At 56.6% G+C, this 14,871-nt stretch overlaps 1 protein-coding gene across 4 annotated transcripts in view; it reads left to right on the top strand.

The window, feature by feature from the left end:
• Window positions 1-245: 245 nt before the first annotated feature.
• Window positions 246-14,871, top strand: part of RPH3A (rabphilin 3A) — a 29,627-nt gene continuing 15,001 nt past the window's right edge. For 3 of the 4 annotated variants that reach the window (XM_030285404.4, XM_072936059.1, XM_030285401.4), the window contains exons 1-4: window positions 246-400; window positions 7,613-7,815; window positions 8,133-8,147; window positions 9,193-9,327. In XM_030285404.4, coding sequence (XP_030141264.4) covers window positions 7,739-7,815; window positions 8,133-8,147; window positions 9,193-9,327 — 227 coding nt within the window. In that variant the 5' untranslated portion in view covers window positions 246-400; window positions 7,613-7,738. Of the gene's footprint in view, window positions 401-2,615; window positions 2,729-7,612; window positions 7,816-8,132; window positions 8,148-9,192; window positions 9,328-14,871 lie in introns of those variants that run through there. The other variant, XM_030285402.4, reaches the window with a different exon arrangement.

Below are 14,871 nucleotides of genomic sequence, written 5' to 3'. Positions count from 1 at the left end.
AAATAAAATAAAATAAAATAAAATAAAATAAAATAAAATAAAATAAAATAAAATAAAATAAAATGAGGATGGAAGATGAGGGTAGGAGAGGGTTGGGGAGGAGCATGAATGGAAAAGACGCGGAGAGGGGATGGGCTGGAGGAGAGGACGAGCTCAGGGGGTCCCGCTGCCCCCTCCCCAACAGGGGCAGTGCCAGAGGGGCCGAGCGGCTGCGCCTGGGAGGGGGGCGGCTCCTCGGGGCGCGGAGCGGGGCGGCCCCGGCCGTGTCCCCTCCCGTGTCCCCTCCCGTGTCCCCTCCCCGCGCCGTCCGCAGTGCTGCCACCGGAGCCGCGCAGCGCGGCCGTGCGCGGGGAGCGGCCCCGGGACCCCGGCACCCCCAAACCCCGGGAGCCCGGCCCAGGTAAGGGGGGATCGGGGGTGCCCCGGGGCGTGGCAGTGGCGGGGGGGGCTCAGGAGGTGTCGCGGGCTCCGCAGGGACAAAGATCGGGATGCGGCTCTGGGGGTCGGGATGCGGCTCTGGGGGTCGGGATGCTCATCCGGGGGTCCCCCTCGCCCCCGCACCCCGCTCTGGGCCCGGGGAAAGTTGCGGCATCCCGGAGCGTGCGGGCGGTGGGTGACACCCCCAGCCCGCGGTGTCGCCCGTGGGTGGCCGGTGGCAGCGGCCGCAGCGGGTCCCCGGCGGGGCGTGGGGCTGGCAGCGCCCATGGGTGCGGCTGGGGCGAGGCTCTGGGTGCTGCTGCGAGGCTCGGCCGTGCTCGGACAACTTCGGGCGTTTGCGGGGGTTGAAGCCCCCGAAATTGTCTCTTTTCGCCGTCCCCGGACTGTGCTGCGGTGGCACCAAGGCTGAGCCCCTTCCCGCAATCCCGGCGGCCGGGGGATGCTGCTGGGACATTTTGGGGTGCTCTGCTCCCTGGTAGGGCTCTGCAAGGGCATCGCTGCCCGGCTCAGGGCGGCCCGAGGGCTCTGGTAGGTGTTGCCTGTTTTGGATGGACCAAAGTGCAGCAAAATCCCTTCTGGAGTAACGTGGGACCTCCAGGAGGCAAAAGCGCCTCGGGATTGGGGCTGAGGCTGCTGGAAGCTGTCGCTCCCAGAGATGGGTTCTTCCAGAAAAGGCACCTGATTATGTCTCTTGCTGGTGTCTTTCTAGTAATTCTGGTTGCAGGCTGGAGCAGCAATTTGTCTTTGTGTGATGATGAACGCTCCTTCATTTCCCCACTCACAGAGCTCTGAGCAAAGGCAGCTGCCCCGGCCGTGCCCCTGCTCTGGGCCCGGGCCATGCCACGCTCCTCCCGGGACCCTGGGAGTGTTTGTGGATCAACCTGATCCCCCTCACCAGGAGGTTGCAAGGAAAAAAAAAAACCCAACAAAAAAGAGATAAAGCTTCCAAACGCGGCCAGTTGGCTCCAGGGATGCAGAGATGAGAACAGATGAGCCATTTGCTTTAATTACTGGTATCAAAAGCCCAAGCTGCAGCTTAGCCTGAAAATAAATATTGTTAATGTTGTGACACCGGGCTCTATTTGATGATGCATCATTCATCCGGGAGGGATTGAGCGAGCTGCGAGCCGCTGCTGGAGGGCTGACTCAGATCTGCCTCCGGGATCCCGCGGGGCGGCACCGGCCGGGGCCGTGGGGCTGAGCCCCACTCGGGCACCGGGAATTGCTGCCGCATCCCGTGGGCGCCGGGCCGGGCATCCCTCGGGAGGGATCGCTGGGTGAGCGCCGGGAGATGCGGTGGGAGCAGGGTGGGAACCCAGCGAACCCATTCCCAGAGAACCCCATTCCCAGCGAACCCCATTCCCAGAGAACCTCATTCCCAGCGAACCCCGTTCCCAGCGAACCCCATTCCCAGCGAACCCCAGCCCCAGCGAACCCCAGCCCCAGCGAACCCCGTTCCCAGCAAACCCCATTCCCTGCGAACCCCATTCCCTGCGAACCCTATTCCCAGCGAACCCCATTCCCAGCGAACCCCATTCCCTGCGAACCCTATTCCCAGCGAACCCCATTCCCAGCGAACCCCATTCCCAGCGAACCCCATTCCTAGCGAACCCCATTCCCTGCGAACCCCATTCCCAGTGAACCCCATTCCCAGAGAACCCCATTCCCAGCGAACCCATTCCCAGAGAACCCCCTCCCCTGCTCCAGCTCCTCTTCCCGCTCCTTCACACACTTCCCTCTGCGCTGCCCCGGCCCTGCTGGCTGTGCCAAAAGATTTATTTTAATTTTTTTTGGCTGTGGATGGCCCTTTGACAGCCCGGAGCCCATTGCGGGGTGAAACATTCCCAGTTTTGGGAAGGGCGAAGGGTGGGAATGCGGGTCTCGGCGTGGCTTTGTGCGCGAATTTGGGGGGGACCCGTCCCGGGGGATGGCAAGGAGGGGTTCCCCGTGTCCCCCGCGGGTCCCGGGGCGGTGGCAGCAGCGGGACCCCCGGGCCAGCTCGCCGGTGGCCCCGGCTCGGTGCCCTCCTGCCGCCCGCAGCGCGGTGACGCTGTCACTGCAGTCGCTGCCAATTAGCGCTGATGGTAATGAACCGCTCCGGGTGGTCCCACCGAGCCCGCGAGGGCCGGGGAGGAAGGAGGGGAGGAAGGAGGGGAGGAAGGAATGGACGGGCTCTGCTTGCCGAGGCTGGGCTGCCTGAGGAAGGCTCACCTTCCCTTCTCCAGCCCTGCCACCTTTGGGTGCAGCTCTCGGGATTTGGGGTGCCGCTGATGGGGACACGTGAAACCAGGTAGGGAGAGGGTTATGCGGAGGAGAGAACTGGGGAAACTGGGAGCGCGGAGTGTCCCAGGCTGGTGCAGACCCCGAGCCGGTGGCCGTGTGCTCCTCTCTGCCCATGGACCTCGGGGACAGTCACACCGCGGTGCTGTCCCAGCAGTGGGACCTCTGCCCAGTCTGGCCATGCCACTCCTGCTGCTGCTCCCGTGGCGTGACACCTCCAGCATCCCTGGGGCACTTTGTGGGGACTGTCACCCTCCCCTGGCAGCCAGCAGGACCTGCCACCTCCCAGCTCACCCGGCTGGTGCTTCCCAGCCTTTTGCCACGGCTGAAGCTCTGCAGCACCAGGGGCCAGCGCTGGGTCCCTGCTGGAATTCTGGAGCTCTGGCCATGCTCCCTGTCCCTGGCATCCCTTAGCAATGGGATTTTCCCATTGCTAAACAGCTCCTGAGGGGTGATGGCAGCACCGGGTGGGCTCTGGGTGTGCTCAGACCTCACCTGGACCTGCCCCTCCGGCAGCCCGGGTGAGTCGGATACACCCAGGAGTGGGTTATTTATTTATTTATTTATTTGTGCCATTGTCTTTCCTGTAATTAATCAAGGGGAGTAAATCCTTCTGACAGCATCCTGACAGTGCTTGGTTTGAGAGGGAGCTGCTGGAGGAAATGTCAATGTGCTGCTTAAATAAAATTGACTGAGCTGCTGCTCAGCTGCCTTGGGACGAAGCTTTGTCTGGAGGATGACGGGGAGCTGGGAATTCGGGGGAGTGGAATCAAAGCAGTTCTCAGCACCTTGTGGGAATTTAAAGGCAGCAGTGCCATTAGGTGAGCCCAAAGGAATTGGTGTTCCCAAAGGCTCCCGGCGGCTGTGGTGTGGATTTAGCTGGAGGACACCAGAGGCATCGCTTTGCTTTTCCTGTCTCTGGTCTGTCACTGTCACCTGTGGAGTGTGGCTGTCCCACTGAGCTTTAATTAACTAATTAGCACCACACCGACCTGGGACGTTATGGGGTTGCTGTTCCTTGCGAGGGTTTGTTGTGGGGCTGAAGGATGAGGTGACCCCAGGGCTGGCTCTGGGTCTTTCCCAAAAGCTGCATTCCGTGGGGCGTCAGGGGTCTGATCCCACCCCGTGGCTGCTGGAGGATGTGGGAACACACAGCGTGTGCTGCCATGGCTGTGTCACCTGCTGCTCCCTCTGGGGCTGTCCTGTCCCTTGTCCCCTGTCCGGGTGTCCGGGAGGAGCTCCAGCCCCAGCAGCGTCCTGCCAGCTGAGCTCTGCTCCCTCCCTGCTGCTCTCCAGGGCAGCCTGGGCCGTGAGCTGCTCCCTGAGCACCATCCCGTGGGCAGCGTGGCCGATTTTGCCCGAACTTTCTAAAAGAATTTGCACATGGGATGAGAAGGACGGAATGTCGGGATTTGAGGGAGTTTGGGTGTGTGGGACCCTGCGGGGCTGGGCTGCCCTCCTGGCCCTCCCTGTCACCTGCTGATCATCTTGCAGTGCTACACAGCTGCTCCTGCAGCTATTTTGGGGGGATATTTCCCCTTTTTGCCCCCCTCTGCAGGTAAATGCTGCCTGGAGCCAGAGGACAGTGAGGAGCTGCTGCCTGCCCCTACAGCCATGGTGATATTCCACAGGGAATGGTGCAGGCAAAGTCCTTTTCCTGGGAAGGGACAAGCCTGGATGTGGGGTGTGCTGTCTGTGCCAGGTGTCTGGGTGGAATTTGGAATTCCATCTGCTTTGCAGCCCTTCCTGGGTGCCAGGCATGGAGCAGGGCAGGATCTGGTGCTGATGGACTTGGGAGATGCTGGAAATGTCTCCAGCAGCTGGGAGGGATTTCCAGCCAAACTTGGTGTTTTGGGGTGTGTGCCCTGAGGAGACAATTCCACCCTGGCTCATCCCAGCTTTGGCATTTGCTCCTCACACTGCTCATCTTAGGGGGTGTCTCCATCACCCCAAAATGAGCCCCATCAGGCAATTCCATCCTCATCCCCTATTTTTCCATCCCTGGCTCCAGCTGTGGGGCATAAACCCGCTCCAGTGCCGACGTGCAAACCCCACCATCCCAACAGAGAATCGCTTTGGATCCATTCCACTTCCAAACCTGCTTGCTATGGCACTCAATAATCTCCCACCTGGCACCAGAGCAGCAGCTCGGGTTGGCTGGTTGGGGTCTGGCTGCTGCTGCGTGTTCCAGGTGTGTGGATGATCCCCAAAATCTGCATTTTTCCACCCGGATTAATCACATCAGGCTTTGTCAATGGAAAAATTACCTCATCATTGGCACTGGCAGGTGGTGAGAGCAGCAGACTTATTCAATATTTAAGAAAGCTGCATTGCAGAGCTCAGGAGGCTGGAGGGAGAAATAGGTTGCCTGTGTCAGTGTCTGCTGCTGGAGACAATCTCTGCAGGCATCGGCTGGAAAAAACCTCACCCTTACCCTGGGAGCTTGGAAAAAATGGGATTTTCTCCCTTCTGCCCTGGTTTGGCATTCCCAGCTGGCTCAAGGGGCGCCTCGGGGCAGCCCTTTGTGCTGGGCTCCCTGTGGGGTGGGATGGGCTCATCCCATGGGCATCCCTCTGCCTTTCCAGCCCTCCCACGGCTGCTGGAGGTTGAATGGGACCTGCTGACTCCTGACACTGCCCCTGCCAGATTTTGGGTGCTGGAGGTGGGCCCAGCAGCCGGCAGCTCCGGGAGAGGGATCCACGGGAGGTGTTCAATAAAGCGTGGCCGAGTCCACGGGCTCCGTCACACACGAGGAGCGGAGCAGCGTGATTGGAGTCATGTGGCCCTTCCTTAAGGCCAGAAATTAAGACCTCACTGCTATTCCTGGCTCTGCCCCGGACGTGCCCGCGTCGGTGCCGGCGGGAGCTGCCAGCATCCCTCGGAAAACCTCGGGATGAGACAGCTCCTCACATCCCCACCGACACCAGGGCAGCAGATCCGGGACCCTTCAGGCTCAGCCAGACCCTGGAAGGTCTTGGCACCCTCCTAGGCTGGGATATTTCCATTTCATTAAGGAAATGCTGCTGCATCCCATCGATCCCCGCTTGGATGGCCACATCCCGCTGCTCGGGAGCCAGGATTTGGCAGAGAGGGGGGGAAGAGCCACCCTGAGCTGTCATTTTGTTCTTTCCCATGCGCTGAAAACGCTGGAAGAAGCATTAGGGCAAGCGAGGGTAGTTGCTGGAAGTAATGCAAAGTAGATTTTCCAAATCTATTATTTATAGGTGGAGAAAGGGATTGTGTATTCCTCCAGGAGCCAGCCCCGGGCTCCGCTCCATCCGCAGCAAAGTGGAATGTGGAACGCTCGTGGCCTCGCTCTTATTAGCACAAAGTTCCAGCTGGGCAAAAGAGTTTTCCTTCCTGATCCTTCTTTGCTAGGAAAAACCAATATTTCCCCCTCTTTCCCCCAACTGCAGGGTTGGGGTGGACATTCCCGGACATTCCCGGACATTCCCGGACATTCCTGCCCCATGTGGCTTTGGGACTGTCCCTTACCCACCTGCCTGTCCCCAAAAAGGGGTGGTGGCATCGTGGTGCTGCCCGTGCTCCCTGTTCCATCTGTGCCCACCCAGGACCCCTCAGGACGTTTCATTCCCGGCGGGAATTCCGTGCTGCAGTGCGGGTTGTGGAGGTGGCGGGGGGGACAGAAATGAACAATTTGCTTCGTTAAGTGACCTTGTTAATCAGAGCCTTCTGCTTTGGCTCGGGAACAGGCTCTGTGTGAACCAGCAGAGCACTAATTACCCACGTGCTTCCCTTCTCCTGCTTTTCCAAAAATACTTCTTTACATCCCCGAGTTTTCCGTGAAGCCAAGGTGAGCCTCGAGCCTCTACAACTCCTCAGGGAATGATGTACAAAAAACCCCTGCAGAGCATTTTTCCCCTTCTTTTTTCTGGGAAAGGTGGGTGTTTTTTCCTGGTGTGGAGCTGGTGATTTCAGAGTTGTGCAAGGTCCCGTTTTCCATCATTTCCTTGGTATAATCTCCCCAGTTTCTCTGCTGGAGTTTTGCTGGAGTTGCTTCATGCCCTACAAAGGTTCATTTACCAGTTTGGGCAGAGGTCTGGTCTTGCTGGGATGCTGATTTTGGGACTTGGTGGGATGAACTGAGAGGTCCCTTCCAGGCAGGGAGGAATCCAGGGCAGCAGGATGGGAAGGTGAATGATCCATGGGCTGGGAGCAGCCTTCCTGTCCATGGCTGGGCTCTGTAGAGAGTTTTTTGTGAATTTTTTTAGCTCTGCCGCAGGCAAATCTATCAAATCTGGTTTTCCCTCAGAAGAGGTGACGGATGAATGGATCCGTCCATCCCCATCCCCCTGCAGTGAGTAGGAGCAGTGGGTGGAGGGGCAAAACCCCTCCAAAAATGAGATTAAAGCAACAATCAGGCTGTGGATTCAGCATCCATTGGGATTTTAACGAGAAGGGTTTGAAGAACCCTGTCTGGATGAACCTTTGGAGAGGAGTGGACAGATCCTCCTGCTGGAGTCCTGGTGCTGCATTTTCCCTCCTGGATCCACTTGGCAAAAACTTCAGTAAACCAAAAAGAGAAAGAAGGAGGTTTTTGGTTTATTTTTTTTTTTCCCAGAGGGAATGTGGTGTGGGAGAGGACACTGAGGCATGCTGGAATTTGGGGAGAAAGTTTCCTTGTCTGCAGCTGTTTCTCTGGAATTGATCCCCCTCTTCCCATCTGGCTCTGAAGCCCTATAATTAATGTGAGGTTGGGGATTCATTAATTACATCCAGGCTGTGCTGCCCTCATGGGAAGGAGGTGACTGGAGGCTCCTGTGTCTCAATATCCAGACTAAAGTGACATTCCTGCTCCAAACCCTCTTACAATCCCACAAACAAAGCCTTTCCCGGTGTGATTTTTAGGGATTTTGTTGTTTTTCCCCTCCAGCCTGGCCGGAAGCTCCACTCCTCCCTCGGCACCGGGGAGCAGAGTGGTTGGGGTCCCCTCTGCGTGGCACTGGTGACGGTCAGCGGGGCTCTGCTGTCCCCAAACTCCAGCCCGGGGTGGCCGGTGATGACCGACGCGGTGCTGGGCGGCTCCTCGGACCGGTGGATGTGCCCCAGTGACAGGACCATGTCCCTCCGAGCCAGGTGACAGCAGGGCACAGGGACAGTCCCACGGCGGGCGGTGACACTGGTTCTTCCCGTGGGGACACCGGGAATTGGTTTGGTGCTGTTGCACGGGGACATTTGGGGGTTTTGCTCCTCAAGGCCCTGAGCGAGGTGGTGGCGACAGAGCAGGGACCTCGTGCTGTCCCTCTGTCCTGTCTGGAGTTGCTCTTTGTGGGTGGTGGAGCTCCACAGGGAGGGACCAAGGGTTGGGGACTGTCACCCTGAGGTGGGAGGTGGCACTCCTCATCTCTGCTCTCACCTAATCCCTCTCCCCTCTCTTTCCCTGTGCTTCCCAGCAGTGAGAAGGAGCAGTAAGTATCTCTTATTTTTCACTTCTCTTTTCCTGCTGCCTTAATGGTGTGGGAACAGGAAAAAAACTGGGTTTGGATGCAAAAACAATTAAGTTTGGGAAGTGTCACGCAGGGTTTTCGTGAACTTAAGGCTCAAGACCATGTGGGTCTGCTCAACCCAGAGGGGAAAAGAGCCAGGAAAGGGCTTTGGATGAGCAGGAAGGTGGGGGATGTTTGCTTTTTGCACCCCTGAGTGGCAGACGTTACCCTGTCACCAGCTTAGCGCCAGGCTGGGTGAGAGGACCTTTGGGAATGATGTTAGAGGGACAAACACTCCCATGTTTGGAGAAATGTTCCCAAAAAAACAAAAAGCCACCCACTCCTGCAGCACCGCCCTGGTCCCACAGCTGCCAGGCAAACCTGGAGCTCCAGGGTGCCAAAGGAAAGGTGCAAATAGTGGGAATGGGTCTAAAAAGGACTTTTCCCTCTGTATGAAACCAATATTTCCATAGGAAACTCCCTAAAAATGGAGAGCTCACAGCTGGGGGGGGGGGTGGTCGGTCACTGCAGGCTGGATGGGGTCTGGAGGATGGGGAGGTGAGCTGGGTTTGGGGTTTGGAGGATAAGGAGGTGGGCTGGGTTTGGGGTTTGGAGGATGGGGAGGTGGGTTTGGGGTCTGGAGGATGAGGAGGTGGGCTGGGTTTGGGGTCTGGAGGATGGGGAGGTGGGTTTGGGGTTTGGAGGATGGGGAGGTGAGCTGGGTTTGGGGTCTGGAGGATGAGGAGGTGAGGTGGGTTTGGAGGATGGGGAGGTGGGCTGAATTTGGGGTTTAGAGGATGGAGAGGTGGGCTGGGTTTGGAGGATGGGGAGGTGGGTTTGGGGTTGGAGGATGGGGTTGGGAGGATGGGGAGGTGGGCTGGGTTTGGGGTTGGGAGGATGGGGAGGTGGGTTTGGGGTCTGGAGGATGAGGAGGTGGGCTGTGTTTGGGGTTTGGGCATTGTGCCAGGGCACAGCCAGGGGTGGGAATGGATCCCTGGCTGGAGCCCGGTGCCCGCTGTGCCCGCAGGCTCCCGGCGGGTTGGGCAGCACAGCCCGAGCGGCAGCGCAAGGGAGAGGAGCTGACGGATGAGGAGAAGGAAATCATCAACCGGGTGATCGCCCGCGCCGAGAAGATGGAGGAGATGGAGCAGGAGCGCATCGGGTAAGGCGGGCTGGGGACACCGGGGGACAGGGCAGGGACACAGGGACCCCGGGGCCGCGGCTGGAGGCTCGGCTTGGCTGCTTTCCTGGGCAGCAGCCTCTGCACTGCGGAGCTTCTCCTGAACCAAGCCTGCGGGAGCTTTGGGCCCCGGCCAGGAGGAACCTGCGCCGGGGAGGGAGCGGCTCCGGGTGCCTCGGGGGGCTGGAGCCTTCTGCTCCCATCCCAGGTGGGTTTTTTCCAGTGGAAAAGGGAGCCTTGATAGCAGCTCACTGCTTGTCTGGTGCTGAGCCAGAGCACGGAGGAGTTTGGTGCTGTTCTGGCAGTGTGGTTGGAGAGGTGATGGATCCATCCCGGGGTTAATCCCGCTCTGGAAGGAGCTGAGTGATGCTCAGGGCTGTGATGCTCAGGGCTGTGATTGATGCTCAGCTTCGCCAGGCTGGCATCTGGCAGCCTGGCAGCACTGCTGGCTGGCCCTCGCTTGGCCAGGCTGCTTTTGGGAGCCACTCCTGCAAAGCCCGATTTTCTGGGATTTTTTTGGGGATTTTTCTATTCTGGGTCCTGGGGTCCCCAGAGCTGCTGGCACCTCATTTTTCACCAGGGGCATCCCCGGTGCCCGTGCAGAGGGTGAGAAGTGCCCGTGTTGCCTTTCCTGCCAGGTGAAACGAGCTAAGGCCGGGGTGTCCATCCCCTTGCCCTGCTGGGAATGGCATTCCCGAGGGGATCTCCATGTTCCCTTTGGGATCACGCCTCTTTTCCTGGCAGAGGAGCAGTTTCTTCTCACTGAGTTTAAGCATCCACCACTCCTTTTTTTAAAATTTTTTTTCTCCTAGCAGGCAAAATACTCAGCCCCGGGCAGGAGCCACACTCCCCACTGCTTTGGGGAGTGCCAAAGTCCCTCTCACAGCTCAGGGACAGTTTGCTGTCCCTTAAATATCGGGGTACTCTGGCTGTGGAGAAGTGTTGGGTTTATTCCCTCCCTTAAATATTGGGGTGCTGTGGCTGTGGAGGAGTGCTGGATTTATTCCCTCCCTTAAATATTGGGATGCTCTGGTTGTGGAGGAGAGCTGGATTTATTCCCTCCCTTAAATATTGGGGTGTTGTGGCTGTGGAGAAGTGCTGGATTTATTCCCTCCCTTAAATATTGGGGTGCTCTGGCTGTGGAGAAGTGCAGGATTTATTCCCTCCTTTAAATATTGGGGTGCTCTGGCTATGGAGAAGTGCTGGATTTATTCCCTCATTTTTCAGAACTCCTCACTGAGGATTTGAGCATGCTGGGAGGGTTTCATTTTGTGCATCTGTTTTCCAACTCTTCCCTTTCTCCTCCTTGGCCGAGCTGGAGGAGGTTTGCTCATCCTCATTCATGAGAAACTGGGAATTGTGGATGTGCAGCCGGGCTGGTTCCCCTCCTGGAGGAGGCGCAGCGGGAGCCGTGCCAGCCCCTTTGTGTTTGTTGGCTTGCACAACCAGAGCTGGAGGATGTTCAGCCCCGGGAATGTGGGACAGCGGCTGGATCAGCCTCGTACGGCACCGTCCGCTCGGGAGAGGCTCGGGTGTTATCCAGGATCGCTGCTTTTATTACAAAATAATCCGTTTTAGAGGCAGCGGTGCTGGCTGGCCTTCAGCTGGCCAGGCTGCTTTGGGGAGCTGCTCATGGAAAGGCTGATTTTCTGGGATTTTCTGGGATTTTTTTCTGGGATTTCTCTAGTCCTGTAAAGGGAAAAATAAATCCATTAAAACTCACCCAGAAAAGCTGTGGCTGCACCATTCCTGGAAGTGTCCAAGGTGATACTGGAGCAACCTGGGATAGCGAAAGTTGTCCCAGCCCATGGCAGGGGCTCTTTTCCAACCCAAACCATTCTATTACTCCATGAAAACGCTGCTTTTGGTTAATACAAGGAATAGCTGACACAGAGTGAGATTCTATAGGGGGAATATGTGGTGAATGCTTGAAATTGCCTCAATAAGTGGAGCTGTTTGAGGGATTCATTTGAAGAATCCTGAATCCCAACCACCAGGGCCGTGCATGAACCTCCTCATGCCTCAAATCCTTCCCAATTTTTGCCCTCTGTCTCCTGTATCCTCCATCCCACCAGCCCCTTGTCTTGAGAACAAATCGATGCCTCTTGTGGAGCTGTTGTCTGTGGAATTGGGCTGGGTGTCAAACCCAGCTCAGGCTAAGCCTGTGCAGGAGTATTTTTAGCTCAGAGGGTGGATGGATCCTGTGGGATGCGTGAGCTGGATGCTGATGAGGGCTGCAGGACGGGGACATTTGGCGCGGGGGGGAATTTTTTGTCTCGTGGCGCAGAGGAGGACGAGAGGAGCTGGAATCATCTCGGGCATGACACAGCAGGAGCACGTCAGGCTGGAGCTGCTGGGTGCTCGGGGTCATCCTTTGGGATGAGGGACATGGGGCTGGAAGTTTTAGGGAAAGGGGATTATCCCTGTGGGCAGGGATGGATCTGCTCTTGTCCTGCCTCGCTCTGTGCTTGGGGGTCTGCGTGGTGGCTCTGGTGGCACTCTGGTGCTATTCCAGCTGCAATCCGTGAGCATCCTGTGTTCCAGCTGCCACAGGAGCACCTGCAGGCACTAATTGACTCCGTTCTGCATCTCTAATTGGGGGCCATCAATCACCTAGCCAGGCTGCTCCGCTGCCTGATGAGTTCCAGCACGCTCCTGGCACCCAGGGGAAGGTCTGAAACCATCCCAAGGTGGAGATGGATATTTCTGGAGAGCACCGAGCTGGCTCTCCCAGAGGGAAGGTGACAGCTGGCTCCTGGCTCTGGCCATGGCCCTGTGTCCCCCTGGGTCCCACCTTTGCTCCAGGAGCAGCAGCTCTGCAGCGGGATTGGATTTTAATTTGGCTGCTCATGGCCGGGAGGACACAGGGATAACGCAGGAGCAGATGGAAGCCCCTGGGGATTAAATCATTAACCTCAGTGGCAGGGAAGCTGTGTGGGGACCACAGCCTGGCATCTTCATCCCTGTGTGCAGACAGCACAATAAAATTCAGGCTCTAGGCAGGGCAGGGAAGTGACTGGAGACAGCCGGGAGCATCTCCTGGGATGCCAGTTTCTGGAGAAGACGAGGTTAAGTCATGACCAGGGAACAGCTTGTGCTGCTTGAGATTTTGTAGGAGTTTGGTTGAGCTTTCCCATCCAAAAAAACCCCCTCCTCTCTTATTTCCAAGACTGCAAAAATTCCCAGCCTGCTGTAGCACCTTCAGCAAGCACCTGGATGAGCATGGGATGGGATACCTGGAAAAACTCTGAGTTTTCCCTCTGTGGGTGAGGGCTCAGCCTGGAAAAGCCCCAGTGGTGCTTTACCTTTAGCTCCCTGCCCACTTGGAGGGGAGGAAAATTGCTTCTCATTTCTCATCCCAATTTTAGTTATGTTTCCCTTAATCTGGAGTTTGGCTGCTTTTCTTGTCCCTTTTCCACCAGGAAAATGAGCCTTAATTTAATATTCAGCCCTTTAAGGCACATGATTTCCCCATGGAGATGAGGCTGGGCTTCATTCTGGAGGCTCTTGGTGACCTCCTTTGTGTTTCACTGGAATTTTTTCACCGTGGATGTGGTGGCTGAGCCCATCCCTGCACGGCACTGAGGAGCACGTGGATCTCGGTGGCCTGGGTCAGGTCCTTCTCCCACCCTTTTTGCTGCATTAAAAGTCCTCCCTGCCACAATTTAAAGCCCATTAAGGACATCTTGGCCATTCATTTCTGCAGTTCTGATGAATATTTAAACACAGCAAACTCCTGTTCTGTTGTTAAATCTCATTTCCTGGGATTATCGGCTCGTTCTGGTCACTCTGTCCCTCTTCCCACCCCTCTTCTCCTGCTGCAATGCTGAGAGTTCCATGGAATAATCATTTAGTTGGAAGGATATTTCCTGGGGAGTTGAAATGCAGATAATGAGGAGGAAGATGCTGCTGGAGCCGTGGAAGGGAAAGGGATGAGCTGGAGGCTGGTTATGTGCAATGAAAGTGAGGAGGAAATGATATCCAGCGGAGAGAAAAGCTTTTGGGAAGGCAGAAATCACATTCCTGGTGAGGGCAGGGCTTGCCTGGGTTATTAGTGGGATGGGTTTGGATCTCTGGAGATGCTGGATGGAGCTGGAAACAAATCTGGGCTTTTTTTCTCCCAGTTGATGCCTTTATCAAGAGTTTCTCAGCCCTGGGGTCTGGGCACAACCCCCTCCCCTTTCTTCCTGCCAGGTTCACACCAGGGTTTTAAATTGAAATTTTTCTACAGTTCTCTCCCAGCAGCATTTGAGTCATGGGGGAGAAAAAAAAAACAACCCCAAAAAAGCCCATTTTTCCCTCTTGAATGGATGTTTTAATTAGGGAAATGTACTTGGCTTGCAAGTGGTGCCACAGGTGTGTCCTGGCTGCTGAGCCCTTCCAGTGGTTCAAAAATCCCACTTAAGGAGCAGCTCGTGGTAAATGAGAGCCTGGGAGAGATTTTTGCAGCTAAATAATGAATCTCTTGAAATGCAAAGGCTTTTTCCTCTTTTTTGTTGTTTTTTATTTTTTTTTTCCCTCCCTTTGATTGTGCCATTTGTTCCAGTTTCTATAATAAGTTTGTTTGGGCTTGCAGATTTCCAACTGGAAGCTGCTTTGCTTGGAGCTCCTGCAGCTCAGCAGGAGGAACTGCAGGAGATGTGGGGTTTGTCCATGAATAAAAGAGCTTTTTTCCCCCCAAAATGTTCCCCCTTGCTGAGCTGGGGGATGATAAAAGCTGGATGTTGCGGGGATCATGCATTCCATGGGATGTGGGCTGGGGTTAATTGCTTTTAAATAACACTTGGGGAGCAGCCAGAATCCAGGTTTTAATTGGAATTGCTGGCTGGGTGTTTGTGGGGAGATGCAGCTCTGCTGGAGTCTCTGGGATTTCTGTGTTTGCCACAGGCTCTGGGGCTTGGGAAGGCAGCAGGGGTGGAGGGTGGCTCCAGAGCTGGGTTATTCTCTAGAGAGGAACCACCTATGGATGTGAAGGGCAGGGATGGACCACGGCACCTCTCAAGTAAATCCCGGAATGGTTTGGGTTGGAAAGACCTCAAATCTCCTCTCATTCCGTGGGCAGGGACACATTCCACCAGGCCAGGTTGCTCCAAGCCCCATCCCACACTGGAGCAGGGATTTGGGCTGGCAGAGAGTTTCTCCCTGAAGTGGGTGAGCACAAACCCTGCTGGCTGTGCTTCTGAGGATGCTTTTTGTCAGTGCAGGGATGAGAACCAGCACTGCTGCTTTTCGAGCCCCCGTGCTCCTGGTGCTGGCAGGGACTCCTCAACTCTTCCCATCTGCTGTCTGGTGACACCAGAGCTGTGAAAACACAGCCCTGTCCCCGCTGCTGGCTCTGTCTGGCTCTGCTGCTGCCCACCCAGCCCAGCTCCCAGCTGGGAACAGGCTGCAGGTCCAGCTGCAAGTGGCAGGAGGCAGCTCTGCAGCGGAGCCCGGCGGGATCAGCCCCGCTTTGGGAGCAGTGGGAGATTCCTGGCTGGGTTTTGGCAGAGCTGATGTGTTAATGTGGCTTTGCTTGAACAATTT

The sequence above is a fragment of the Taeniopygia guttata genome, chromosome 15 (genome assembly GCF_048771995.1).
Source record: "Taeniopygia guttata chromosome 15, bTaeGut7.mat, whole genome shotgun sequence".
Lineage (NCBI taxonomy): Eukaryota > Metazoa > Chordata > Aves > Passeriformes > Estrildidae > Taeniopygia > Taeniopygia guttata.
The sequence above is the reverse complement of the archived record's forward strand: the minus strand, read 5'-3'. Positions and strand labels throughout refer to the sequence as shown.